This window comes from Festucalex cinctus, chromosome 8 (genome assembly GCF_051991245.1).
Source record: "Festucalex cinctus isolate MCC-2025b chromosome 8, RoL_Fcin_1.0, whole genome shotgun sequence".
Classification (NCBI taxonomy): domain Eukaryota; kingdom Metazoa; phylum Chordata; class Actinopteri; order Syngnathiformes; family Syngnathidae; genus Festucalex; species Festucalex cinctus.
In genome coordinates this window covers 11,988,223-12,014,254 of record NC_135418.1, presented here as the reverse complement: position 1 = coordinate 12,014,254, position 26,032 = coordinate 11,988,223, and the positions used below count along the sequence as shown (strand labels likewise).

Genomic DNA, 26,032 nt, shown 5'->3' with positions numbered 1-26,032 from the left:
AAATTTTGCTGTTGCTGAGTAAAAGTGAAAGGATTATGGAATTGGGGTTGGTCAACACAATCAAACTCCCTGGTGGTCTAGTGGCTAGGATTCTGCGATCTCACCGCTGCGCCCCGGGTTAGATTCCCGGTCAGGGAATTCTCAGTTTGTCAAATCCACTCGTTTTTCAAATCTCTCACTGCACGAAAATTAATTTGCTGATCCTGAGTGAAAGTGAAAGGGTTATGGAGTTGGGGTTGGTCAACACAAAGAAATTCCCTGGTGGTCTAGTGGCTAGGATTCGGTGCTCTCACCGCCGCGGCCTGGGTTCGATTCCCGGTCAGGGAATTCTTAGTTTGTCAAATCCACTCTTTTTTCAAATCTCTCACTGCACAAAAATTAGATGCTGAGTGAAAGTGAAAGGGTTATGGAGTTGGGGTTGGTCAACGTAAGAAAGTTCACTGTTGGTCTAGTGGATAGGATTCAGAGCTTTCACCTCTGCGGCCTGGGTTCGATTCCCGGTCAGGGAATTATCAGTTTGTCAAATGCACTCGTTTTTCAAATCTCTCACTGCACGAAAATTAATTTGCTGATGCTGAGTGAAAGTGAAAGGTTTATGGAGGTTGGGTTGGTCAAAATAAGCAAGTTCCCTGGTGGTCTAGTGGCTAGGATTCAGCGCTTTCACCGCTGCGGCCCGGGTTTGATTCCCGGTCAGGGAATTCTCAGTTTGTCAACTCCACTCGTTTTTCAAATCTCTCACTGCACGAAAATTAATTTGCCGTTGCTGAGTGAAAGTGAAAGTGAAAGGATTATGGAATTGGGGTTGGTCAACACAATCAAACTCCCTGGTGGTCTAGTGGCTAGGATTCGGCGCTCTCACCCCCGTGGCCCGGGTTGATTCCTGGTCAGGGAATTCTGAGTTTGTCAAATCTCTCACTGGATGAAAATTAATTTGCTGAGGCTGAGTGAAAGTGAAAGGGTTATGGAGTTGGGGTTGGTCAACATTACCACGTTCCCTGGTGGTCTAGTGGCAAGGATTCAGCGCTTTCACCGCTGCGGCCCGCGTTCGATTCCCGGTCAGGGAATTCTCAGTTTGTCAAATCCACTCGTTTTTCAAATCTCTCACTGCATGAAAGTTAATTTGCTGATGCTGAGTGAAAGTGAAAGGGTTATGGAGGTTGGGTTGGTCAAAATAAGAAAGTTCCCTGGTGATCTAGTGGCTAGGATTCAGCGCTTTCACCGCTGCGGCCCGGGTTCGATTCCCGGTCAGGGAATTCTCAGTTTGTCAAATCCACTCGTTTTTCAAATCTCTCACTGCACGAAAATTAATTTGCCGTTGCTGAGTGAAAGTGAAAGGATTATGGAATTGGGGTTGGTCAACACAATCAAACTCCCTCGTGGTCTAGTGGCTAGGATTCGGCGCTCTCACCCCAGTGGCCCGGGTTTGATTCCTGGTCAGGGAATTCTCAGTTTGTCAAATCTCTCACTGGATGAAAATTAATTTGCTGAGGCTGAGTGAAAGTGAAAGGGTTATGGAGTTGGGGTTGGTCAACATTACCAAGTTCCCTGGTGGTCTAGTGGCTAGGATTCAGAGCTTTCACTGCTGCGGCCAGCGTTCGATTCCCGGTCAGGGAATTCTCAGTTTGTCAAATCCACTCGTTTTTCAAATCTCTCACTGCATGAAAGTTAATTTGCTGATGCTGAGTGAAAGTGAAAGGGTTATGGAGTTGGGGTTGGTCAACACAAAGAAATTCCCTGATGGTCCAGTGGTTAGGATTCGGTTCTCTCAACGCCGCGGCCAGGGTTCGATTCCCGGTCAGAGAATTCTCAGTTTGTCAAATCTCTCACTGGATGAAAATTAAATTGCTGATGCTGAGTGAAAGTGAAAGGGTTATGGAGTTGGGGTGGGTCAACATTAAAAAGTTTCCTGGTGGTCTAGTGGCTAGGATTCGGCGCTCTCACCGCCGCGGCCCGGGTTCGATTCCCGGTCAGGGAATTCTCAGTTTGTCAAATCTCTCACTGGATGAAAATTAATTTGCTGATACTGAGTGAGAGTGAGAGTGAGAGTGAGAGTGAGTGTGAGTGAGAGTGAAAGTGAAAGGGTTATGGAGTTGGGGTTTGTCAACATTAGCAAGTTCCCTGGTGGTCTAGTGGCTAGGATTCAGCGCTTTCACCGCTGCGGCCCGGGTTCGATTCCCGGTCAGGGAATTCTCAGTTTGTCAAATCCACTCGTTTTTCAAATCTCTCACTGGATGAAAATTAATTTGCTTATGCTGAGTGAAAGTGAAAGGGTTATGGAGTTGGGGTTGGTCAACATAAGAGAGTTCCTTGTTGGTCTAGTGGCTAGGATTCAGCGCTTTCACCGCTGCGGTCCGGGTTCGATTCCCGGTCAGGAAATTATCAGTTTGTCAAATGCACTCGTTTTTCAAATCTCTCACTGCACGAAAATTAATTTGCTGATGCTGAGTGAAAGTGAAAGGTTTATGGAGGTTGGGTTGGTCAAAATAAGCAAGTTCCCTGGTGGTCTAGTGGCTAGGATTCAGCGCTTTCACCGCTGCGGCCCGGGTTCGATTCCCGGTCAGGGAATTCTCAGTTTGTCAAATCCACTCGTTTTTCAAATCTCTCACTGCACGAAAATTAATTTGCCGTTGCTGAGTGAAAGTGAAAGGATTATGGAATTGGGGTTGGTCAACACAATCAAACTCCCTGGTGGTCTAGTGGCTAGGATTCGGCGCTCTCACCCCTGTGGCCCGGTTTGATTCCTGGTCAGGGTATTCTCAGTTTGTCAAATCCACTCGTTTTTCAAATCTCTCATTGCACAAAAATTAATTTGCTGCTGCTGAGTGAATGTGAAAGGGTTATGGAGTTGGGGTTTGTCAACACATAGAAATTCCCTGGTGGTCTAGTGGCTAGGATTTGGCGCTCTCACCGACGCGGCCTGGGTTCGATTCCCGGTCAGGGAATTCTTAGTTTGTCAAATCTCTCACTTGATGAAAATTAAATTGCTGATGCTGAGTGAAAGTGAAAGGATTATGGAGTTGGGGTTGGTCAACGTAAGAAAGTTCCCTGTTGGTCTAGTGGCTACGATTCAGCGCTTTCACCGCTGCGGCCTGGGTTAGATTCCCGGTCAGGGAATTATCAGTTTGTCAAATCCACTCGTTTTTCAAATCTCTCACTGCACGAAAATTAATTTGCGTTTGCTGAGTGAAAGTGAAAGGATTATGGAATTGGGGTTGGTCAACACAACCAAACTCCCTGGTGGTCTAGTGGCTAGGATTCGGCGCTCTCACCGCCGCGGCCCGGGTTCGATTCCCGGTCAGGGAATTCTCAGTTTGTCAAATGTCTCACTGGATGAAAATTAAATTGCTGATGCTGAGTGAAAGTGAAAGGGTTATGGAGTTGGGGTGGGTCAACATTAAAAAGTCCCTGGTGGTCAAGTGGCTCGGATTCGGTGCTCTCACCGCTGCGGATCGGGTTCAATTCCCGGTCAGGGAATTCTCAGTTTGTCAAATCCCTCACTGGATGAAAATTAAATTGCTGATGCTGAGTGAAAGTGAAAGGGTTATGGAGTTGGGGTTGGTCAACAGTAAAAAGTTCCCTGGTGGTCTAGTGGCTAGGATTCGGCGCTCTCACCGCCGCGGCCCGGGTTCGATTCCCGGTCAGGGAATTCTCAGTTTGTCAAATCTCTCACTGGATGAAAATTTATTTGCTGATGCTGAGTGAAAGTGAAAGGATTATGGAGTTGGGGTTGGTCAAAACCATCAAACTCCCTGGTAGTCTAGTGGCTCGGATTCGGCGCTTTCCCAGGCGCAGCCTGGGTTCGATTCCCGGTCAGGGAATTCTAAGTTTGTCAAATCCACTCGTTTTTCAAATCTCTCACTGCACGAAAATTAATTTGCTGATGCTGTATGAAATTGAAAGGGTTATGGAGTTGGAGTTGGTAAACACAAAGAAACTCCCTGGTGGTCTAGTGGCTAGGATTCGGCGCTTTCACCGCCGAGGCCCGTGTTCGATTCCCGGTCAGGGAATTCTCAGTTTGTCAAATTTCTCACTGGATGAAAATTTTGCTGATGCTGAGTGAAAGTGAAGGGGTTATGGAGTTGGGGTTGGTCAACACAAGGGACTTCCCTGGTGGTCTAGTGGCTAGGATTCAGCGCTTTCACCGCTACGCCCCGGTTTCAATTCCCGGTCAGGGAATTCTTAGTTTGTCAAATCCACTCTTTTTTTCAAATCTCTCACTGCACGAAAATTAATTTGCTGATGCTGTATGAAAGTGAAAGGGTTATGGAGTTCGAGTTGGTCATCACAAAGAAACTCCCTGGTGGTCTAGTGGCTAGGATTCGGCGCTCTCACCGCCGCGGCCTGGGTTCGATTCCCGGTCAGGGAATTCTCAGTTTGTCAAATCTCTCACTGGATGAAAATTAATTTGCTGATGCTGAGTGAAAGTGAAAGGGTTATGGAGTTGGGGTTAGTCAACACAAGTGACTTCCCTAGTGGTCTAGTGGCTAGGATTCAGCGCTTTCACTGCTGCGGCCGGGTTCGATTCCCGGTCAGGGAATTCTCTATTTGTCAAATCCACTTGTTTTTCAAATCTTTCACTGCACAAAAATTAGATGCTGAGTGAAAGTGAAATGGTTATGGAGTTGGGGTTGGTCAACACAAAGCAATACCATGGTGGTCTAGTGACTAGGATTCGGCGCTTTCACCGTTGTGGCCGGGGTTCGATTCCCGGTCTGGGAATTCTAATTTTGTCAAATCCACTCGTTTTTCAAATCTCTCACAAATTAATTTGCATTTGCTGAGTGAAAGTGAAAGGATTATGGAATTGGGGTTGGTCAACACAACCAAACTCCCTGGTGGTCTAGTGGCTAGGATTCGGCGCTCTCACCGCCGCGGCCCGGGTTCGATTCCCGTTCAGGGAATTCTCAGTTTGTCAAATGTCTCACTGGATGAAAATTAAATTGCTGATGCTGAGTGAAAGTGAAAGGGTTATGGAGTTGGGGTGGGTCAACATTAAAAAGTTCCCTGGTGGTCAAGTGGCTCGGATTCGGTGCTCTCACCGCTGCGGACCGGGTTCAATTCCCGGTCAGGGAATTCTCAGTTTGTCAAATCCCTCACTGGATGAAAATTAAATTGCTGATGCTGAGTGAAAGTGAAAGGGTTATGGAGTTGGGGTTGGTCAACAGTAAAAAGTTCCCTGGTGGTCTAGTGGCTAGGATTCGGCGCTCTCACCGCCGCGGCCCGGGTTCGATTCCCGGTCAGGGAATTCTCAGTTTGTCAAATCTCTCACTGGATGAAAATTTATTTGCTGATGCTGAGTGAAAGTGAAAGGATTATGGAGTTGGGGTTGGTCAAAACCATCAAACTCCCTGGTAGTCTAGTGGCTCGGATTCGGACCTTTCCCAGCCGCAGCCTGGGTTCGATTTCTGGTCAGGGAATTCTAAGTTTGTCAAATCCACTCGTTTTTCAAATCTCTCACTGCACGAAAATTAATTTGCTGATGCTGTATGAAAGTGAAAGGGTTATGGAGTTGGAGTTGGTCAACACAAAGAAACTCCCTGGTGGTCTAGTGGGTAGGATTCGGCGCTTTCACCGCCGAGGCTAGTGTTCGATTCCCGGTCAGGGAATTCTCAGTTTGTCAAATCTCTCACTGGATGAAAATTTTGCTGATGCTGAGTGAAAGTGAAGGGGTTATGGAGTTGGGGTTGGTCAACACAAGGGACTTCCCTGGTGGTCTAGTGGCTAGGATTCAGCGCTTTCACCGCTGCGCCCCGGTTTCAATTCCCGGTCAGGGAATTCTTAGTTTGTCAAATCCACTCTTTTTTCAAATCTCTCACTGCACGAAAATTAATTTGCTGATGCTGTATGAAAGTGAAAGGGTTATGGAGTTGGAGTTGGTCATCACAAAGAAACTCCCTAGTGGTCTAGTGGCTAGGATTCGGCGCTCTCACCGCCGCGGCCCGGGTTCGATTCCCGGTCAGGGAATTCTCAGTTTGTCAAATCTCTCACTGGATGAAAATTAATTTGCTGATGCTGAGTGAAAGTGAAAGGGTTATGGAGTTGGGGTTAGTCAACACAAGGGACTTCCCTAGTGGTCTAGTGGCTAGGATTCAGCGCTTTCACTGCTGCGGCCGGGTTCGATTCCCGGTCAGGGAATTCTCAGTTTGTCAAATCCACTTGTTTTTCAAATCTTTCACTGCACAAAAATTAGATGCTGAGTGAAAGTGAAAGGGTTATGGAGTTGGGGTTGGTCAACACAAAGCAATACCCTGGTGGTCTAGTGACTAGGATTCGGCGCTTTCACCGTTGTGGCCGGGGTTCGATTCCCGGTCTGGGAATTTTAATTTTGTCAAATCCACTCGTTTTTCAAATCTCTCACTGCACGAAAATTAATTTGCTGATGCTGAGTGAAAGTGAAAGGGTTATGGAGTTGGGGTTGGTCAACACAAAGAAATTCCCTGGTGGTCTAGTGGCTAGGATTCAGCGCTCTCATTGCCGCGGCCTGGGTTAGATTCCCGGTCAGGGAATTCTCAGTTTGTCAAATCCACTTGTTTTTCAAATCTCACACTGCACACACGATGCTGAGTGAAAGTGAAAGGGTTATGGAGTTGGGGTTGGTCAACATTAGCAAGTTCCCTGGTAGTCTAGTGGCTAGGATTCGGAGCTTTCAACGCTGCTTCCTGGGTTCGATTCCCGGTCAGGGAATTCTCAGTTTTTCAAATCCACAAGTTTTTCAAATCTCTCACTGCACAAAAATTAGATGCTGAGTGAAAGTGAAAGCGTTATGGAGTTGGGGTTGGTCAACACAAAAAAATTCCCTGGTGATCTAGTGGCTAGGATTCGGGGCTTTCACCGCTGCGGCCTGTGTTTGATTCCCGGTCAGGTAAGTCTCACTTCATTAAATTTTGTCAAATCCAGTCGTTATTCAAATCTCTCGCATTAAATCGTTGCTGTATGAAAGTGAAAGGGTTACGGAGTCGGAGTTGGTCAACGCAAAGAATTTCCCTGGTGGTCTAGTGGATACGATTCGGCGCTCTCACCGCCGCGGCCTGGTTTTGATTCCTGGTCAGGGAATTCTCATTTTGTCAAATCCACTCGTTTTACAAATCTCTCACTGCACGAGTCAATTTGCTGATGCTGTGAAAGTGAAAGGGTTATGGAGTTGGATTTGGTCAGCACAAAGAAATTCCCTGGTGGTCTAGTGGCTAGGATTCAGTGCTTTCACTGCTCCGACCCAGGTTCAATTCCTGGTCAGGGAATTCTCTTTTTACTACATTTTGTCAAATCCACTCGTTATTCAAATCTCTCACATTAGTGATGCTGTATGAAAGTGAAAGGGTTATGGAGTTGAAGTTGGTTAACACAAGCAAATTCCGGTGGTGGTCTAGTGGCTAGGTTTCAGTGCTCTCAATCGTGTCCTGGGTTCGATTCTTGGTCAAGGAACACTTGCTTTCTTAAATTTTGTCAAATCCATTTGTTTTTCAAATCTCTCACTTTCCGAAAATGGTGCTGCTGCGTGAAAGTAAAAAGGTTCCGGAGGTGGGGTTGGTGAACAAGACCGAATCCCTGGTAGTCTCGTGGCTAGGATTTTGTGCTTTCACCACCGCGGCCTGGGTTAGATTCCTGGTCTGGGAAGACTTACTTTATTAAATTGTGTCAAATCCATTCGTGACCGATACTGAGTGAAAGTGAAAGGTCTATGAAGTTGCAGTTCAGCAAGGTACACAAATTCCCTGGTGGTCTCGTGGCTAGGATTTGGTGTATTTCCGCTGTGGCTTAGATTTGATTCCCGGTCAGGGAAATCTGCTTTTAAACCCTTGCAAATTACATTGAAAATGAAAAAGGAACTCCAAACTAGTAGTACCGAATTTTTCAACAAAAGAAAGGTTGTCAATTATTAAAGATAATTTTTAGAATAAAGTAAAAAATAATATTTAGTAATGATAGCGTCAATCGTTTTTATTTAGGAGAGCATAACACATACAAGTATAAGGAGATGGGCAGTGCAAATGGCATTTGTCATTGCTTTGGTTCGTTGCACTTAGCATAATGCAGTTTAGATGAATTAACAAATTTAATGTACTGCCAAAAGCAGTGGCGTTCCTAAGCAACTTGGCACCCTAGGCAGGATTTCTGGTAGTGCCCCCCCAAGAGAGGGGTCTTATTAGACCAAAAATAAACACGACCCTGCACAACTTCTTAAACCAACCACAAAATCATTTATCATAAACTCACACAGGGCAAACTGTATCGTCACATCTCAGGAATTATAAAACCGCAGTTACAGTTCAAAATTAATAATGTAGTAATTGTACTCCAATAAATCACTGTATGGGATAATGAGAGCCTAGCAAAGAACAAACTTAATTTTTTACATCAACCATTCAGAGTATTATCTCAGTATCATGAATCGGGACTTGCAGAAGTTAGGTTTACATTTCACAAGAATTGTTTTTTTTCTGGTGTGCTTTGCTTTGATTTCATTGTTGATGGTTCCGTTAACTGGTTCTGATGATGCAGAACAATATGAGTAGCACTCAGTACCTTATGAGAGAAAATTTATATCCACATTAATTTCTTACTGATGAAATCTGCATTTAGAGCATCTCCCACACTTATTTTATACTTATTGGTACAACCATTCGTTTAGGGCTGTACAATATGTTATTTTATTTATTTATACTTATTCTATTTACTTATTCACTTCCCTACATCTTTTTTTTTTTAAATAATATATATATATATATATATATAATATATATATATATATATTAGGGGTGTGAATTGCCTCGTACCTGACGATTCGATTCGTATCACGATTCACAGGTCACGATTCGATTCGATACCGATTAATCCCGATACGAATTTATAAGTCGATTGTTGTAGTTTTTTTTCATTCAAATTTAGAAAATACTAATCAGTAAGCTTGTAGAGTGTAAGATTTATATGAAAATCTATTATTTATTTATCTGAAATTTCAGTCTTATAGAGGTTGTAATCTGTTTGATGTTTGCACAGCATTAAAATAAAATATGAAGGCTTAATGTTCCGTTCATATAACATTCTTCCATGCTCAAGGTGTGAATCCTAACCCGAAGTCAGACGTTTTGTTGAATATTTTTCCATTAAAAATGGAAGTTTAAAAATCGATTCACACACACACACAAAAAAAAAAAAAGGCAATGATGATAAGACGTTGAATCGGTAAGACTACTGAATGAACAATTCTGAGCTCTTAAAAAAAAAAAAAAAAAAAAAAAAAAAAAAAAAAAAAACGATTTTTTTTTTATTGAATCGATTCGAGAATCGCGCGATGTAGTATCGCGATATATCGCCGAATCGATTTTTTAACACCCCTAATATATATATATATATATATATATATATATATATATATATATATATATATATATATATATATATATATATATATATATATTTATTTATTATTATTATTATTTTTTTGGCTTTTATACTTACCTACATATATTTACTAGAATTAATTTTATTTTGTATTATTTTCTTTCAGCTGTCTCTACTCCAAGACTGATTTCTATTCCATGCACACCACTTTGTATGCAGCAATGGATGTTTTAAAGTGCTTTATAAATAAGATTGAGTTATGTCGATAATATAGAGAAACGACATATGGGTGTATAGTGAAAACCTAAGCAAAATATCAATCCAAAAGGATGTGTAAAGTGCTGTTTTTTCATTAGAACTTGGTGACAGTCATCAACATTAACAAACTTGGCAATAAAAAAAGAGAGTTCAACTTACATTGTACTGCGACTGTGCTTTAGTAATAAATAATTGTATGCTCCAAAGTTTTTGTTGTGTTTGTGTGACTGCGTGGGTCTGTTAACCGCATAGTGTGTATTGCTACAATTCGTCCATGCTGTGTGGCTTGACTAATCAAAAAAAAAGTTTGCCACTCATTTGTAAACGTTGTTGAGTGGACCAGTGTACGCAGGATTCCCAGCGATGTCATCCTGGATCGAGGTTTGGGGTTTGGTGGTCATTGTGTCAGCGCCGGCCGGCGAAAGCGCACTACTATCTAACCCGGAAGTAAATGCGGCTAATGCACGTCTCCAGAGCGTGCGTCTCCCCCCACCCCACTCTCCCAATCCCGATCGTCATTGGCTAGCCGTAGTTTTCAATCAAAGCTACATCTGAAAGGAGGTATGTGGTTGGCTGGCCATGCTTTACTTGAATCAGAAGGCGCAAGTTTACGTGACTGACAAAGGACTAAAAAAATAAATAAATAAATAACTTCTCCTCTCCCTGTCGCCCCTTTTGCTCACGAGCACCCCTAGCATTTGCCTAATCCGCCTAATGGCAGGAGCGCCACTGGCCAAAAGCATATCATTACCCAGAAGCTGAGCCGCACGGTATTTGTTTACCAAGTTAACAAACATGTGGCTAAAGAGGCTGTTACACTACATACCTGTACTGACAGACTCCTTCATCCTGATGGCACAAATTGGGGGTTCAGAATGAGGAGGTAGTTCACCCACATCATATGCATTGAAGGCGATGCGCAGGAAGGGCGCCATGGCAACAGCTCACCTCCTAGAAAAACATCAAATTGGCAATTATATTTGGTAGACACAAGCACTACATTCAAGTCATGCAACTTTAAAAAATAAATAAATAAATAAATAAATAAATACAAAATAAGGAAGGTGCCCAGTAGTGTCATCAAACGGGAACAAGAGAGGAAGTAGAAGTTTCCTGGTCATGACAGTAGTATGGAAACTACATCTTAGCTACAGTAAATGGAAAATATAAAACAAGTATGTGAGCGGAAATCCCAAAATAATTACAAGAGCGTGAAGAACATACGAGTAATGAAAGTAGGCCAATTTAATAAGTATCACGTTTAAATTCACTTAACGCTATAACGCCAAACATATATTAAATACAAGACATTTTGAGCCCTCTATTTCATGAGTATATTTTTTTTCCCCCCATTAAAACCCTGACGTATATGATCTGACTCATGCATTGCATGGATAATCCATTAGAGGGCAGTATCTTGTACCCAGGACCCAGTTGATGGCTTTTCCAACGACCTTGGAATATCGCCAAATTGATAAAGGAGAGTCACCTATATTTATTAATAGTGGGAAATGTTCTTTCTGATTTTTGAAAATGCTAATATGTTTGATAGGTCTGTGTATTATTATATTTTTGATGGTTATAAATTTAAAGCAGGACTCCGGTTCAAGTCCAGGCTCCGGCCTTCCTGGGTGGAGTTTGCATGTTCTCCCCGTGCCCGCGTGGGTCTTCTCCGGGTACTCCGGTCTCCTCCGGTCAAGAAAAGATGGATGGATGGATATATATATATCCATCCATCCATCCATCCATTTTCTTGACCGCTTATTCCTCACAAGGGTCGCGGGGGCTGCTGGCGCCTATCTCAGCTGGCTCTGGGCAGTAGGCGGGTGACACCCTGGACTGGTTGCCAACCAATCGCAGGGAACACAGAGACAAACAACCATCCACACTCACACACACACCTAGGGACAATTCGGAGCACCCAATTAACCTGCCATGCATGTCTTTGGAATGTGGGAGGAGACCGGAGTACCCGGAGAAGACCCACGCGGGCACGGGGAGAACATGCAAACAAGGTCCAAGCCTGGACTCGAACCGGAGACCTCAGAACTGGGAAGCGGACATGCGAACCACTCGACTACCGTGACCCTTGTGAAGAAGTGAGAGAAACAGCTAGGTGTGTGTGTAAGTAATTACCGGTAATTAAATAACACCCATCCTTCAATCCATCCATCCAATTTTGCAGGTGATGTATTGCATTTATTTCCTACACTTTTCATCAAAGCTGCTGCACCAGTTTGGTTTTGGCGATTTAGTCTTTTTTTCTCCCAACACAAATGTTTGAGTGTAATGGCTATATAATCTTTGTTTTTCAAAAACAGTCAATGTTAGATTCACACATTGTGTTAGAAATTAAAGACACACACTTCTGAGTGTCACTAATCGTCACGCATGCCTACGAGGTCCTACACACTCAAGTTTGTTCTGAGAGGTCAAGAGAGCTGAGAAGCGCTCCCATAACAGTGACTTCATTTACACTATACATAGCTATTAGGGGTGTGAATTGCCTAGTACCTGACGATTCGATCTGTATCCCGATTCATAGGTCACGATTCGATTCGATACAGATTAATCCCGATATGAATTTACAAGTGGATTGTTGCGATTTTTTTAACTCGGATTTTGGAAATATCATTCAGTAAACTTATACATGTACACTGTAAGATTTGTATGAAAATTTATTATTTATTGATCTGAAACTTCAGTCTTATAACTGTAAGCTACTGTATTTAACAAACAGGTTGTAACATTTTTCATGTTTGAACAGCGTTGAAATAAAATATTAAGGCTTAATGTTCCATTAATATAACATTCTTCCATTCTTAAGGTGTGAAAGTTAGACGTTTTGTTGAATAGTTTTTCCATCAAAAATGGATGTTAAAAAATCGATTCGGCTGCCTATTGAATCGATTCGAGAATTGCGTGCTGTAGTATCGCGATATATTGCCGAATTGATTTTTTTTAACACCCCTAATAGCTACCCTGTAGTCCAACACAAACATACAAATACTTTAGACTACTTTTGAATACTAAACATTACAAGCAATAGCAAAAAAAATAAAAAATACTGCTACTTGTTTCTTTGTCTCCCCAATGGGACTGGAAAAACTAAGTACAGTACATGTAATTGGGGCAGGGGCAGGACAGAAAAACATTCTGGTGGACGAAAGAAAACATTGACAACAGAACATTGCTCCTAAATGGTTTGTTTGTGTGCATGTCTGCGTGTTCCTGCAAAGTCAACAATTAATGTCTGCTACATGTTGCTCTGAGCAGCAGTGGGCCACATTACTTACACGGCCCCTAAACTGGAACAGGCAACATTTATGTACCAAAATAAAGATTTAATGTAAAACAAAAGGTGTGGTATGCATTGCATTGATGGAAATTGTTATTTCACGTGAGTACTAACCAAACAGGTAGGACAGGTTGGGTAACTTTACGATGACAACCGCTCATTTGTACTAAAGGACCCATCACACGAAAGTAGCGCATACAGTCAACAGCATTCTGAATCTTTACAGAAAGAAGAAGTCCTTTGTGATAAAAGCACTTCATAATCTGCCAAAGGAAAAATTGAAGCAGAATGTTTTGGTTGTATGTCAGTTATTGTGTAATCCAGGGGCCACCAACCTATTTGAAAGTGACAGATACAGCACTTCTAGGTTACTAATTAATGGGAAGGACAAACCAGTCTGATACATACATACATACTAAATAAATTTCCTTGAAGTATCTGTGACGATAAGAGGTACAGAATATGGAGGGATGAACAGAGCTTCATCTATGTGAATAATAATAATTGCTCACATTAATGATTTAAAAACAGGAAACTTTTCATGCTGCTTCAGCGTTCCCTGCTCATATCAAGTCCAGTATCCCAGTTGAGTTGCGTTTATGTTCAGACTGCCTAAACAAGTATTTGGTATGCAAATGTATGCTGAAGGGGTGCACTGAAATGTTATGTAACAGTATAATGTTACTTTTTCTTAAGTCTTTAAAAGTATTTTTCTTAGAATACATAGCAGCAAGTGTACAGCTGTCAGTTATGTTTGCCTCCTTGACAGATCTTGAGCAATGAAAACCTGACTAACAGCAGGCTAAATAAAGATGAAATGTGGGATGAAGGTAACAGAAACACTTTCAAAACAACACATATCAGAGAAGCTTCAGGAGTTAGAAGTTACTGAGCTCCTACTAGACCTTAACAACTCAGGTAATGAATTATGTTAAGAGGGCTTGAAGTCTGAATGATATTTAAAATCTGTATTCAGTAAGCTCAATGAAGGTGATTTTTTTATTTTTTTTATTTTGCCTTTTGGTGTTGCTCTGTGTGGCCACCAGACAGGGAAGTGGAAGTGCAAGGCAGAGTGAAAGACAACAAAGTACAGAGAGCAGACTGACTTCATGGAGTGACTCCAGTTGACATACAATTAGAATAAAGCCGTGCCAGTCCTTCACGTGGCAATGATTAATAACCTGATGTGTCTTGATGAATAAAGATCCATGACAGAAATAATTATGATGACGTCATTGCTTCAATGGAAGAAAAAAAAAAAACTTCCAACTGAGAAATGTTTGCTATAGTTGAATATTGACCTACTTAGACTGTTGACTTAGACTTGACTTTATTGATCCCTTTAGGATGGCTCCCTCTGGAAAATTTACATTTCCAGCAGAATAAGAACAGATAGCAAAATAAAAAATAATGAAATCAATCAATAAATAAGGTTATTACACCAGAGATTGAATTAATAATAATAATAATAATAATAATAATAATAATAATAATAATAATAATAATAATAATAATAATAAACAAAATAAAATAAAACAAATACAATTACAATTGGCTGAAATATTTAATTCCAATGGTTAGTTTTTTTGTTTTTTTTAATTATAAATACATGCTTGATAGGCACTTTAAAACATGCACTCATAAACTGACACACAAAAGGAAAATCATAAGGAGAAATAACGTGAGCGCTTTTGAATCATTTAAATGTCAAATAATCCTACCGTGTTCAATAACGCAACTTAAAGGGATACTTTACTTATTTAGCCATTTTTGGCAGTCAAACATGAATATTTTGCCTATAATAAATTTGATATTTTCATTATTTTTCATGTACAATTAGTACCTTTAAAAACACATTTTGCAACTTGCTGTCAACTGAAAATGACATCACAAGGGCTCAGGTAACCAATCACAGCTCAGCTTGTGAATGTCACATGACCAAACCTAGAAAACAGGAGAGCTGTGACTGGTTACCTGAGCCCTTGTGATGTCATTTTCAGTCGACAGCAAGTTGCAAAATGTGTTTTTAAAGGTACTACTTGTACTTGAAAAATAATGAAAGTATCAAATTAATTATAGAAAAAATATAAACTTTTAGTTTCTATAATGGGCTAAATAAGTGAAGTATCCCTTTAAATTTGAATAGGCCAAAACATTTTGGAAAATATATAGGAGATGTAGACCATTTTGGATGGAATTTACAGTGACTACTTATTCCACAAACAAATAAATGCAACTTAAATGTGTTCCCTGACTGCACAAGCAAAAATGTCTGTGGTCATCAAGTCTTTTTTTTGCTGCGGCACAGTGGCATGTAATATTAGCACACGCTAATAACCTTGAACAAAGCAGTCTTTAATGAATTTCAGCAGAGAGCCGCTTGACGGAATCAAAGCCCTCCCTTCGTTAACTAAGTAAGATTAATATCCAACACTCGCTCTCCTTGCCCACGGGCAACACGTGCTTTATGCGCACACAGAGGTCAACAACTTCAGAGCCTGGTGAAAAGTACATTGTCACCATTGTTGTCACTGGTGCCACCATGACTGACATAACATGTAATTAAATCTAATTTTGTCTCAGGAAGCAAAATAACACATGGCTATTACATACCCCTACAAATACTGTTTTATATTTCTATGCATAGATTCTTTTTCTGACTCCTATTCTCAGCTCTTTTACAGGGCGTCAAACCGGCTATACCGGCAGAGCAGGAATGCTTCTACTAACAGCGGTGTGCATTTCTTCCGCATCAAACCTTTCGTCATAGCATCTGAGCTGGGAGAGTGTCTCGCAGCATGGCGCCGAATCACAACAACACATCCCGACACAACATTCTGGGGTAGAATTTGGGGTTTCCAAAACTGCAGATGAATGTTAATGTTGCACATAGGCAACTATTACAAAGCAGATGTCCGGCGAGCATCCTCAAAGCGACGCAGGATACCACAAGCTAATATTGACACAGCGCTGCCTGCAGGCAGATAGTATTACTTGTCCTCACAAACACTGCACTGCACTGCCTCCAAAAGCATAGACAGTACAGTGACAAGCAAAATTGATGAGCTGGGTGTGACTTTTCCAAGCAAAAGGTAGGAACAATTTAAAACATATGGAATGTTTACTGCCAGTAGAATGCAACATGATCAAACGATTAGAAACCAAATATGATTTTTTATTTATGTTTTGGTGGATAGAGAACTCAAAGTGAAGGCAAAGTGCAGTAGTGTGGTTCTGAAAGCCATAAATTGAGGGTCGCACAAAATGCATGATAAACATGATTAAAATATTTATGATTACATAATATGAGCATTCAAGCATAGTTCCGTGCCTGACCGTTTCAAACGTCATGGACCTAAAATGGTCTATACTGTATAGTTTTCTGTCAAAGTGAAGGTTGTTATCTTCATAAAATCTACAATACATTTTTTAAACTATTTGGTTATATAAAAGTTGGGATGAAAAGAAAGAAAAAAACAACAACAATAATAATAATAAATGCTTATTCAGAAATATGACTAAGAGGGAGTCATTACTTCTGGCCCACTCTAGTGTAGACTTTAAATACATTTTGATTTAGCAAAATGTGACATCTCATATTAACCACACGAGAGCTTTGCTATCTTTTAAATTAGAAATGTGTTGTTTCTTTGCCTGCGCTCAATAGGTTACTGTACAAAGTTAACTATGCGTCACTGACTCGGTTGCCATAAGTTACGACCTGGCGCCAATGTGTATTTATAAAGTAAATCACCTCGTCTTACTGTGTTTCATTGAATGTTCAAATAGCCCTTTGTCTTAACCTGATACAGAAATGATCGCTTTGAAGGTGTTTTATTGCAAGTGGAAAACGGTGACGCGAAAGCGACTAAACCCAAAAGTCAACAGGGATTTGTTTTGTTTTGTTGTTGTACATTCATTTGCCAAGTGAAATAAAAACAAAGAATCCTCGGCTGCGTCTTTTTACTTTGTGAATAAACGCGTTGTCCCACAAGTCATACGGCGACTTACACTTATAAGTTCCAAGAGAAAATTGTGACTTACTGCTTCCGCCAAGTCGCTGAGTGTCTCGTGAGCGGAGAGTTTCCTCCTACAGCACAGTTTTTGTCCCCGGCGTAGTCGACTAGTAATTCTTCTCCGCTATTGTCAAGTTGCGTTTTAAAGTATGTGGTGCGAGTTGACATATGGTGCGTGCGAGCGTGTGTGTGTGTGTGTTGTGACTGGCTCCGTGGATGTGTCGCCGGTGCCGTCCTGCTGCTAAGTGCCGCCACACACGGTGGCCCGGCGCGAAATCTAGCAAGTCAGATGTATGACGTCACCAGGTAATTTCCGCATAATTATCCTCCATGCAGCAATTTAGCAAACAAAGCCTTAAAAGCACAATTTCTTTGTGCTTCATATTGTGTATAATGAAAGTCAAATGTTCAAGAGTCAGTTAGTTAGTTAGTTAGTTAGTTAGTTAGTTAAAAACTTCTAACAGTACTATTTATTTTACATATTTGATTATTTTTAAAATAATTGTAACTATTATTTCATGCATATATTAGAGTTAATTTGTTTAAAATTACAAAGAGAAAAGTTGTTTTATTAATAAATAGTAAACACCAAGTTGTGGTCCTGTCGTTTGTATTCACGACTCATCGATACTCTGACTTTAAGGGTCATTGTTTTTGTAGAATAACACCTAAACTTACTGTACTTACTGTAACTGTACAGCTCAGCACCTCTTGATACCTCGACAAAACTAAAACATAATACTCATACTAACTGAGATAAAAATCACGAATATTGCATGATGCTCTTAAAAGCCAGCTTACATTGGCTTAACTTTTGTGCTAGGTTTGCTAAACTTGTGAATTTATTTAATTCACCTTACTTGTAGCTATGTTTTTTTTTGTTTTTTGTTTTGTTTTTAATTACATGAAGACTATTTGAACACCAGAGCTATAGTGGACATACACATTTGTCATGAATCTTTCTTGCAGCCAACAACTTCCAACAGTTCTACATAAGGAAATGGGGAAAAGGATGGGGAATATTTTGCTTCTCTGAGTTTGTGATCATCGTCCTTAAGGCTCCCTGGTCCATGTTTGTTCTGTCCTTGTTTTTCCGCAATATAAAATTCTCAGGAGCCCAGGTAATCAAGATCTCAGGTTGACGTTACATCTCTCTATTTATGCCTCCACATATGGTCGTCATCCATTGAAGTTGAAAAAGTAACATACCTATTTTGTAAGTATTAAGTGCAACAAAACCAAAATCTGCTGGGTAATGGAAAGAAAATGACATACAAAAGAACATTTGTATTCGACATTAACTCCAGCAGACAGTTTATTGTCTTCAATTAACATAACATTCCTTTTTTGATTGTTTTGTAGAGGGAGATCTAAATTCTATTCAGGAAGGTCAGAGCTGAATCTCGAAAACTCACGAACTCTTGACTGGGAAGCAGACGTGCTATAAACACAAGGTCATCATGCTGCACCATTATAAGTATCTGTGAATTGCTAGATGATATAATAGCCAGTAATAAGACTCCATTCGTTTCTTTGGCAAATACAGTATCATCTATCTTCTTCGAAGAATGTCTCAACGTTTACAAAAGGGACTTATAAAATGGCATTACCTTTTCCGCTTATGACATCATGACTTTGCCACTGTGAGCAAGAGATCACTAAAAACACACAGTGCAATGACTCCTCTGATGTTTAAGCACATTAAACACAACCTTGTGTTTACATATCCTCTAATTTATCAACTCTGACAAGGGACTTAAGAGAGTGTCTGTACAACCGTTGCACGTGCAGCTTCTTTTAACTCATTCACTCCCAACCATTTTCACTTGTGTTTTCCTGGATTTTGACTGATTTTTCAAGGCCCGCGAAATATTTTGTTCTATTGCTATAAAAATATGGAACATACCAAAAGAGAAATTAGAGTCTCTTCTTTTATCAGGGAAAAAAAAAAGTATATTTCTATCTGTTTCCGCTGTGCAGCAATTAGCAATAGAACATAGCTAAGTTTCAACGTTTTTCACAATTCTGCTTAGAAGTGTGGGGAAATCAGCTTGTTTTAACATGGCTTGGTTGATCTCTTATACTCTGCTGCCACTCAACCATATTCTGCAGTAGAGAGACTACATCAAAGCCTTCTCTATGCTCTGGCATTAAAAAAAACAAAACAACAAAAACGTATAAATACGTCTTTGGGACACTTAAAACATTTAAAATATGACGTATTTATATGTTTTTGGGAGCTAATGAGTTAATGTTCCATCACTGTTTCTCATCTGTAAAAGAAATGAATTGAAAGAATTGTCTGTGCAATTAGGTCCCTGTGCAAAGTATTGCGAGTTTTACAGCACACTGCATCAAATTGGTCTCCGTGGCTGTCGTCTCAGAAGGAAGGCTCTTCAAAAGATGAGGCACAAGAAAGACCGCAAACAGTTTGCCGAAGACAAGCCGATTAAGGACATATATTACTGGGACCATGTGCTGTGTGGTCTGATGAGACCAAGATAAATTTATTTGGTTCAGATGGTGTCAACTGTGCAATGTTGATGAGTGAATGAGGATTTCAGTGACAACCTGTGAAGCTCTGATGAACTCCATGACCAAGAGAGCAGTGATGGAAATAATGGTGGCCAAACAAAGGGCATTTTCACTTAGGGGTGTATTCACATTTGTTGCCGGGGGTTTAGCTATTAATGGCTGTATTTTGAGTGATTTTGAGGGAACAGTAATTGTACTCTGTTCTAAAAGCTGCACACCGTATTTTCCGCACTATAAGGCGCACCTAAAAGCCTTCAATTTTTTCAAAAACTGACCATGCGCCTTATAATCCTTATATATGGATCAATATTGAGCCGCAACAGGTCTCGCTGTCAAGACGCTATCGTTGACCCTGCATGATCGGTGACACGCATGCACAGAAGATCCCGCCATCTTGGATCGCTAGCTAATACTTATACTTTACCTCAGAGAAAAGAATAAAAGGGCTGTTTATTCATTTTGGGAGTGAATGGAGTTGTCAGAAAGCTGGTTTGTAATCTATTAATAAAGTTTGACTGACCTATCTGGCTGTTTTGTTAACATTCCCTTTAGCGCAGCACCATCTAATGGATGCATAACATAACCCCAGCCTCTACTGTAGCGCCTTATATATGGAAAGCATTTTAAAATACGTCATTCATTGAAGGTGCGCCTTCTAATGCGGTGCGCCTTATAGTGCGGAAAATACGGTACTTTTCGTTGTGTCAAAGTGTCATTTCTTCAATTTTGTCCTATGAAAAGATATAATTAAATAACTACAAAATGTGAGGGGTGTGCACACTTTTGCGAGATACTGTATGTGTGTCTGTTTCACCCACACACTGGCAACAGAGTGCAGATTCAGTGGGAAGGTCCAGACAGCCGTGCATCACACTGGCCCCGCCCACATCATTTCCACTGTGCTACTCCTGCACAAAGCAGAGCGGTCCACATGGTGCTGAGTCATCATTCCCCACCCTCCAAATCTGTACAACTGTATGAGGGAATGGAGCAGTAAATCTTAAAGTGCTATTTATAACTGTGAGAAGAGCACAAAAATGACGTATAGAAAAGATCACCAAGAAGAAACGCTGGTAAAAGTCACTTAGTCAGACCAACAAGTGACTCATCACCACCAGAAAGACTTTGCACATTACAACGTCATTAATCACAGTCATTTCTCTCTGTGAATAGGAACAGAGGTAGTCACTGCGTATGGATTATTTTTGCTTTTTCCAATGTACTGTACTTAGAGAATTCAACTATCAACACTGAAAGTATGCTCAATTTTTATCTCTCGAAAAACTCAGAACTAATGCCCAAGTAAATAATAATGCTGTAAAAGTGCCTGTTTTAATGCAATTTCAAACCACTGCACACTTTTAATCACTTATTCGTGACTAGTTCCACATATTTCTGTGTCAAAACAACCTGCATTGAATACAATAACTGGACATGTAAGCAAGTTGTTTTTTCCAAATCGTTTCTCAGCATCTGCACTTCAAAGAAAGGAATGTTTCCTTGTTTTTCACCAGTTCTTTATGTAACGCTTTACTTGTCAACACAATAACCTGTTGTGACTTCAGTAATTCCAGCTTTATGTTTAACCAGTTTGATCACCTTAAAACAGAAAATCCTTTGTGCTCATACTTTATGATAAACAATTTCCCCTCAGCTTTGACGTAGGTGATACAGAGGAAAGAAGTTATGTTGTATTTGTGGTGTGAGGCACGTACTATCATTGACTGGCAGTACTGTAAAGCTCTTTGGCATCATATTGTGTAGTGAAAGCGCTATATAAAAAGCAGTCCATTTACCAGAAATCAGTCCAACACATGAGTGTAGTTGTTCTTCTTCGTTTTCTTTAAACTTTGTATCCATACAACCAAGATTGGAACCAAAAATTTAGAAACTGTTGGACTATAACATCGGTGCCTTTAACTTTGTATGTTTCTCTGAGCTTAATCATTTTTGGAAATATACTAAAACCTGGTTTAAAGGCCTGGCTGAAGCCACATGACCCAAATAAATTAGTAAATAAATACAAAAATAAATACAAAAAATAAAAACTAACAAACTTGTCCTAAAAATAATTTAAACTAAATTAATTTAAAAACCAAAAGTCAAAATAAAATAAAAACTAACTGTAAACAAACAAACAAACAAACAAACAAACAAACAAACAAACAAACAAACAAAACAAAACAAAACAAAACAAAACAAAACAAAATGATTCTAACCCTGCTCCCCTATCCCCCATGCTGCATACATTTGTGCTGTTTGAAGTTTGCTGGCCGTAAACTGTGTAAAAGAAACCTAAATGGCTGCGATAAATTAGATACCCATATTTGGCGGATATTATTAAACGGTAGATTCCAGCAAACAGTATTAATCATGCCTCTTTTGCACATTGACATCACTTGACTCTTGACTGTTAAACCAGTAATCCAACACAAACCCGCAGGATGGTATAAATAATTACAATCTATATTGAATCTGCTTTTGTGTGAATGTTATTAAGAACCGGAGCAGTGAAAAAGAACAAAGAGCGAGCAGTTTGTGTTCTGTTCTTGAAATGTCACTTTTCTCAGGTGTGCTTGCCGTGTTGCTGCACAAGATTAGGAGATTACAGCATGGAAACTTTCCAACCACACTAGTTCTCTGTTATCCGTATGGACTATTCGGGCAAAGAAGAAAGGGCCCTTTCACCTTACAGCGTGAATGTTGATGGGCTAATTCTAAAGGCTCAGTAAAACATTAATAAGGTTTCCCCGTGCAGTTTCTCCCACTTTTCCTAACAGTAGTCTAATACAGGACTCGACTTCTGAGTTGCAGCCATGGCCACCCACGGAGCATTTGAAACTTCTTACAAGTTGCACCTTTATTTCTTATGTTTTGCTATGGCACCTTTTACACTCCCTGTAAATTTTTTTCCAACCTCAGTCAGTTTTCTACTCGCTCCAAATTACTTTACTTAACTTATCATATTACAATATACATGATATTCAAATTATAAAATGTCTTTTGAAAGTCTTTAAAAGCAGAATTACAGAAAAAGCTTTGTTGACAGCCTCAGGGATTTTGTTCTTCCTGTTCGGTCTTCTTTTCCTTTCAATTCACACTGTCTCGGGGTAAGTTGGGTACCACCATCTAGTGGTCATCTTATTAATAGAATTACATTGCAGATAAGCTTTAGAACGACATGATTGAGAACGTGATTGAGAGCATGAGAACGACACACACAAAAAAAACCTGTAAAATAGCAGAACCTACATTGGAGGGGCATTTACTGTAGTCACACAAGGGCTTCACCAAAAATTTGGCCACCAATGTTTAGCCGAAAATGGCCCAAAGTTGCATTTTTGGTTTTCTGCCAAAAGAATTTTGTCACAGCACAGTCGGGTAAGGATGTTGTGATATTAGCCATAACCTTGAAAGCAAATGAGCTAGCAAGTTTCAAACCAAAGCCTCCGGATGCGACGACTGGGCAGTGCCTCGTAGCTTAGGTAAAGGTTAATCATCACGCTGTCATGCCCACCCACAGTGCACCTTGGTGGGCCACGCATGCGCTGTCGACCCACTGAACTTAGTGGAGGTGGGTGGCGAGGCAATGGACCAAAGTCAAAAAGTTATGTCCAATCATTTGATGGAAACTACTGCATGATAGAGACATTTACTTAGTTGTAGATGGTCATTAGAGGGTGCTAGGGCGCCGCCCTACCACAGATGGGCATCAAGATGAACACAAAAATAAAAACACAGTGTTCCCTCGTTTTCCGATGGGGTTAGAGTAAAAAAAACAAAAAAAACAAAAAAACACACCAAACTACCTGTGAAAAATGAAATCCGCAAAGTAGTTAGCTTTATGTTTTGCGTTTCTTATAAATGTTGTAAGGCTCTAAAACCCCTCCCCACACAGTTTGTACAATCTCAGCATCGAGACGTTTACCTTTTCTCACATTCTCTTATTTAAACATTCTCAATGTTCAAACCTTCATAAATTTTATAAAATAACTACATTAATGTGAAAATGCAAACATTCTCAACATTCATACCTGCATAAGTTTTATAAAATAGATACATTACTGTAAAAATAAATAAATCATGCAAAATTGCACTGAAAAAAATCCGCAAAACAAAGAGGCCGCGAAAAGTGAACCGCGTTATAGCGAGGGAACACTTTAATATGATCATGAAAATATTTTCAAAATATATGTACAATAGGCTATAATTTTGGATGAACACGAGAAAATTCCAACAGCTATCACTGGCTTTACTTCCTGGCACTTGGTTTACTTGACGCCACTGTGCTATAGCACTTGTGAAAGTACAGCATACGGCAGTATAAAGCTTGTTTTGCATAGTTGTTAATTATAAATGCCTCTTCTGCTGTATCAAAGGATAGCTTAATTAAATACCTCATCTGGTTAATTTCCTGTCATTAATGTAAAAATAAAAAAGGCCAACATGTTTTGTGATCTTTCCATGCCTTTAAATATTAATAGCAATTTTCATTGTTTCGGTGCAATGCAGTCAGTCAGATAATTAACTTATCAGAGTTGGGTTGAGTTACCCAGCAGTCTGGCTCTGATAGGGAAACGCTAGCCTGGAAAAGTGAAAAGTTGATTACAGCCTGTATTGTGTCGTTTGTAAACACGTCGTTCAAACTAACAAATGTTTTGACTGAATACATTGATTCATTCCCCCCTCCTCCAATCACTCCAGTGAACCAACTCTTTGTATGCATACAGGCAATTCAAAAATTCAATTTGACATCACTGTCACCTTTAACACATTCATTGCAAGACCAGCAAAAAAAAAAAAAAGCATCATTTGACGTCTTTTTCCGTCAATGGCAGTGAATAAGTTAACATGGCTGCACTTAGTGCTTTTAACAGAGGCAGAGACACGCTTGACAGTAGTTGCGTGTCTTACATATTGATGGACATTTTCCAGGACAGGTGAGTGACTGTATCTGTTAATCAGCATGACACGGGCACACGCAAGATGACGTCAAGGAAATTTACTTCTTGTCATAGCTAAAATGCTTTGACAAATTATCTCAGGAATGTAAAATGGTGGCTACAAAGCAAACTATTATTATCACAAGGACCAAGTGACTGTAAATCCTTGACAGATTTCCAGGCCAGGTAGCGAGCAGGAACTTCTGCAGCCCAGGGACATGAAAACAAACACATTTTGAGATGTGCACTGACTTGCCAAAGTAAATATTGTTTATTCCATTAAACATTTTGTTGTTTCAGCAGAACTGTACAACTAATTGTAGAGATTTGGATACATGTCGTCTTTGAATCACTTGGACTAAACTGCATATTTGCAAAAACACATCACATTGTTAATTGTTAATGTATTTGCAGCATTCATGCATGATTTAAAACGGCTCTTTGTGAAAATATAATAATCGAGATGTCACAGTTTTCTTCATTGCTTTTTTTTTTTTTTTTTTTTTTTTTTTACATTTCTCTAATTATTCACAAAATTTGCAAAACCATCATCCAAATAGTAAAATGTCTCTTGGTGAGAACCCTTATTTGATCTCTTAAGTTAAAATATCTGTGTTAACATGTTAGTGTCATCAGAATATGTCCAGTCAATTGATTATTGTCTTGCAGATGATGGATGGATGGATGGATGGATGGCATATGTTCAACCACTTTGCATGTAAAGACTATTGTGAGACTATTCAACAGAACATAATACTGTACAACATTGATCAATATGATATAATATATGGACAATTTCCGAGATTAAAAGTGGTTTATTCACAAGCCAAAAGGGCGGTCGTACTCGGTGAAATTAAAGCCATTGAAAACCATTGGACTTGAGATAGTTTGTAATTTGATTTGTATGGCTTGAAATGTCGTTTGACTAGTATAACAAGTTTCCTGGTTTATGCTAGTCACTGCTAGCAAAACAATAAAAAATAAATAACATAAATAAATAAAAAAAAAATACGCCGTTTGTTTTCAAGTTATGAATGTAGCGTTTGCATTGCGTTGCTCTACGAACATGGGAAATATCACAAATGCCCTGATGTTTGGAATTTTCAATTGTGGAAAACAGCATAGAATTGTTAAAATGCATTTGCATGGATGTGCCAAAGCATTTGTAACTTGTTAAAATAAATGAGAAGTAGTTTTGACAATTTCCATTCTAATCTGAAATGTAGGTCACTTAACTGCAACTGTTATTTTAAAATCTGCGCTTTGGGTATGTCGCCCTCTGCTGGATGAAGAAGATATTACCCCGACAAGAACCGTCTGCTACAATCCAACAAGCAACAATCAGGTGCAACGACAACGCTAAGTGGTTTGCAAGTCAAACAGACAAACAACTCAGATGTCTAAATTCCTTCCTCACAATGAAACTCCACAAAACAGGTTATCTGCGTTTACTTCCCAATTTAGATCACTGATAGCTGGTCAAACATGATCTAAGCTTCACGTTAATTAAGAATTAACTGAGAAAAAACTTTGATAGACAAAATAGCAGTTTATCGCTCATTTTTATATTTCACATGGTTATTTTCTACTGCTACTTGCACTTTCTGCACTTCAGGTCAAATCGTCATTGTTTTATTTCA

General features: G+C 39.9%; 1 protein-coding gene and 17 non-coding genes across 18 annotated transcripts in view; 17 read left to right on the top strand and 1 right to left on the bottom strand.

The window, feature by feature from the left end:
- LOC144023548 (protein kinase C delta type-like) overlaps nucleotides 1-17,169 on the bottom strand; it is a 114,941-nt gene extending 97,772 nt beyond the window's left edge. The window contains exons 1-2 of the mRNA XM_077529141.1: nucleotides 16,943-17,169; nucleotides 10,427-10,551 (exon numbers count right to left, since the gene is read on the bottom strand). Of these exons, the coding sequence (XP_077385267.1) occupies nucleotides 10,427-10,535 (109 nt within the window). The 5' untranslated portion in view covers nucleotides 10,536-10,551; nucleotides 16,943-17,169. The remainder of the gene's footprint in view (nucleotides 1-10,426; nucleotides 10,552-16,942) is intronic.
- Nucleotides 256-327, top strand: trnae-cuc (transfer RNA glutamic acid (anticodon CUC)). Its single transcript has one exon. It is a non-coding gene; the product is annotated as a tRNA-Glu (tRNA).
- On the top strand, nucleotides 627-698 carry trnae-uuc (transfer RNA glutamic acid (anticodon UUC)). Its single transcript has one exon. It is a non-coding gene; the product is annotated as a tRNA-Glu (tRNA).
- Nucleotides 993-1,064, top strand: trnae-uuc (transfer RNA glutamic acid (anticodon UUC)). Its single transcript has one exon. It is a non-coding gene; the product is annotated as a tRNA-Glu (tRNA).
- trnae-uuc (transfer RNA glutamic acid (anticodon UUC)) lies at nucleotides 1,182-1,253 on the top strand. Its single transcript has one exon. It is a non-coding gene; the product is annotated as a tRNA-Glu (tRNA).
- On the top strand, nucleotides 1,732-1,803 carry trnae-cuc (transfer RNA glutamic acid (anticodon CUC)). Its single transcript has one exon. It is a non-coding gene; the product is annotated as a tRNA-Glu (tRNA).
- trnae-cuc (transfer RNA glutamic acid (anticodon CUC)) lies at nucleotides 1,904-1,975 on the top strand. Its single transcript has one exon. It is a non-coding gene; the product is annotated as a tRNA-Glu (tRNA).
- trnae-uuc (transfer RNA glutamic acid (anticodon UUC)) lies at nucleotides 2,116-2,187 on the top strand. Its single transcript has one exon. It is a non-coding gene; the product is annotated as a tRNA-Glu (tRNA).
- On the top strand, nucleotides 2,494-2,565 carry trnae-uuc (transfer RNA glutamic acid (anticodon UUC)). The gene has a single exon. It is a non-coding gene; the product is annotated as a tRNA-Glu (tRNA).
- Nucleotides 2,871-2,942, top strand: trnae-cuc (transfer RNA glutamic acid (anticodon CUC)). The gene has a single exon. It is a non-coding gene; the product is annotated as a tRNA-Glu (tRNA).
- On the top strand, nucleotides 3,232-3,303 carry trnae-cuc (transfer RNA glutamic acid (anticodon CUC)). Its single transcript has one exon. It is a non-coding gene; the product is annotated as a tRNA-Glu (tRNA).
- trnae-cuc (transfer RNA glutamic acid (anticodon CUC)) lies at nucleotides 3,575-3,646 on the top strand. Its single transcript has one exon. It is a non-coding gene; the product is annotated as a tRNA-Glu (tRNA).
- trnae-uuc (transfer RNA glutamic acid (anticodon UUC)) lies at nucleotides 3,936-4,007 on the top strand. Its single transcript has one exon. It is a non-coding gene; the product is annotated as a tRNA-Glu (tRNA).
- On the top strand, nucleotides 4,295-4,366 carry trnae-cuc (transfer RNA glutamic acid (anticodon CUC)). Its single transcript has one exon. It is a non-coding gene; the product is annotated as a tRNA-Glu (tRNA).
- On the top strand, nucleotides 4,830-4,901 carry trnae-cuc (transfer RNA glutamic acid (anticodon CUC)). Its single transcript has one exon. It is a non-coding gene; the product is annotated as a tRNA-Glu (tRNA).
- On the top strand, nucleotides 5,174-5,245 carry trnae-cuc (transfer RNA glutamic acid (anticodon CUC)). Its single transcript has one exon. It is a non-coding gene; the product is annotated as a tRNA-Glu (tRNA).
- Nucleotides 5,704-5,775, top strand: trnae-uuc (transfer RNA glutamic acid (anticodon UUC)). Its single transcript has one exon. It is a non-coding gene; the product is annotated as a tRNA-Glu (tRNA).
- Nucleotides 5,893-5,964, top strand: trnae-cuc (transfer RNA glutamic acid (anticodon CUC)). The gene has a single exon. It is a non-coding gene; the product is annotated as a tRNA-Glu (tRNA).
- Nucleotides 17,170-26,032: the final 8,863 nt, after the last annotated feature.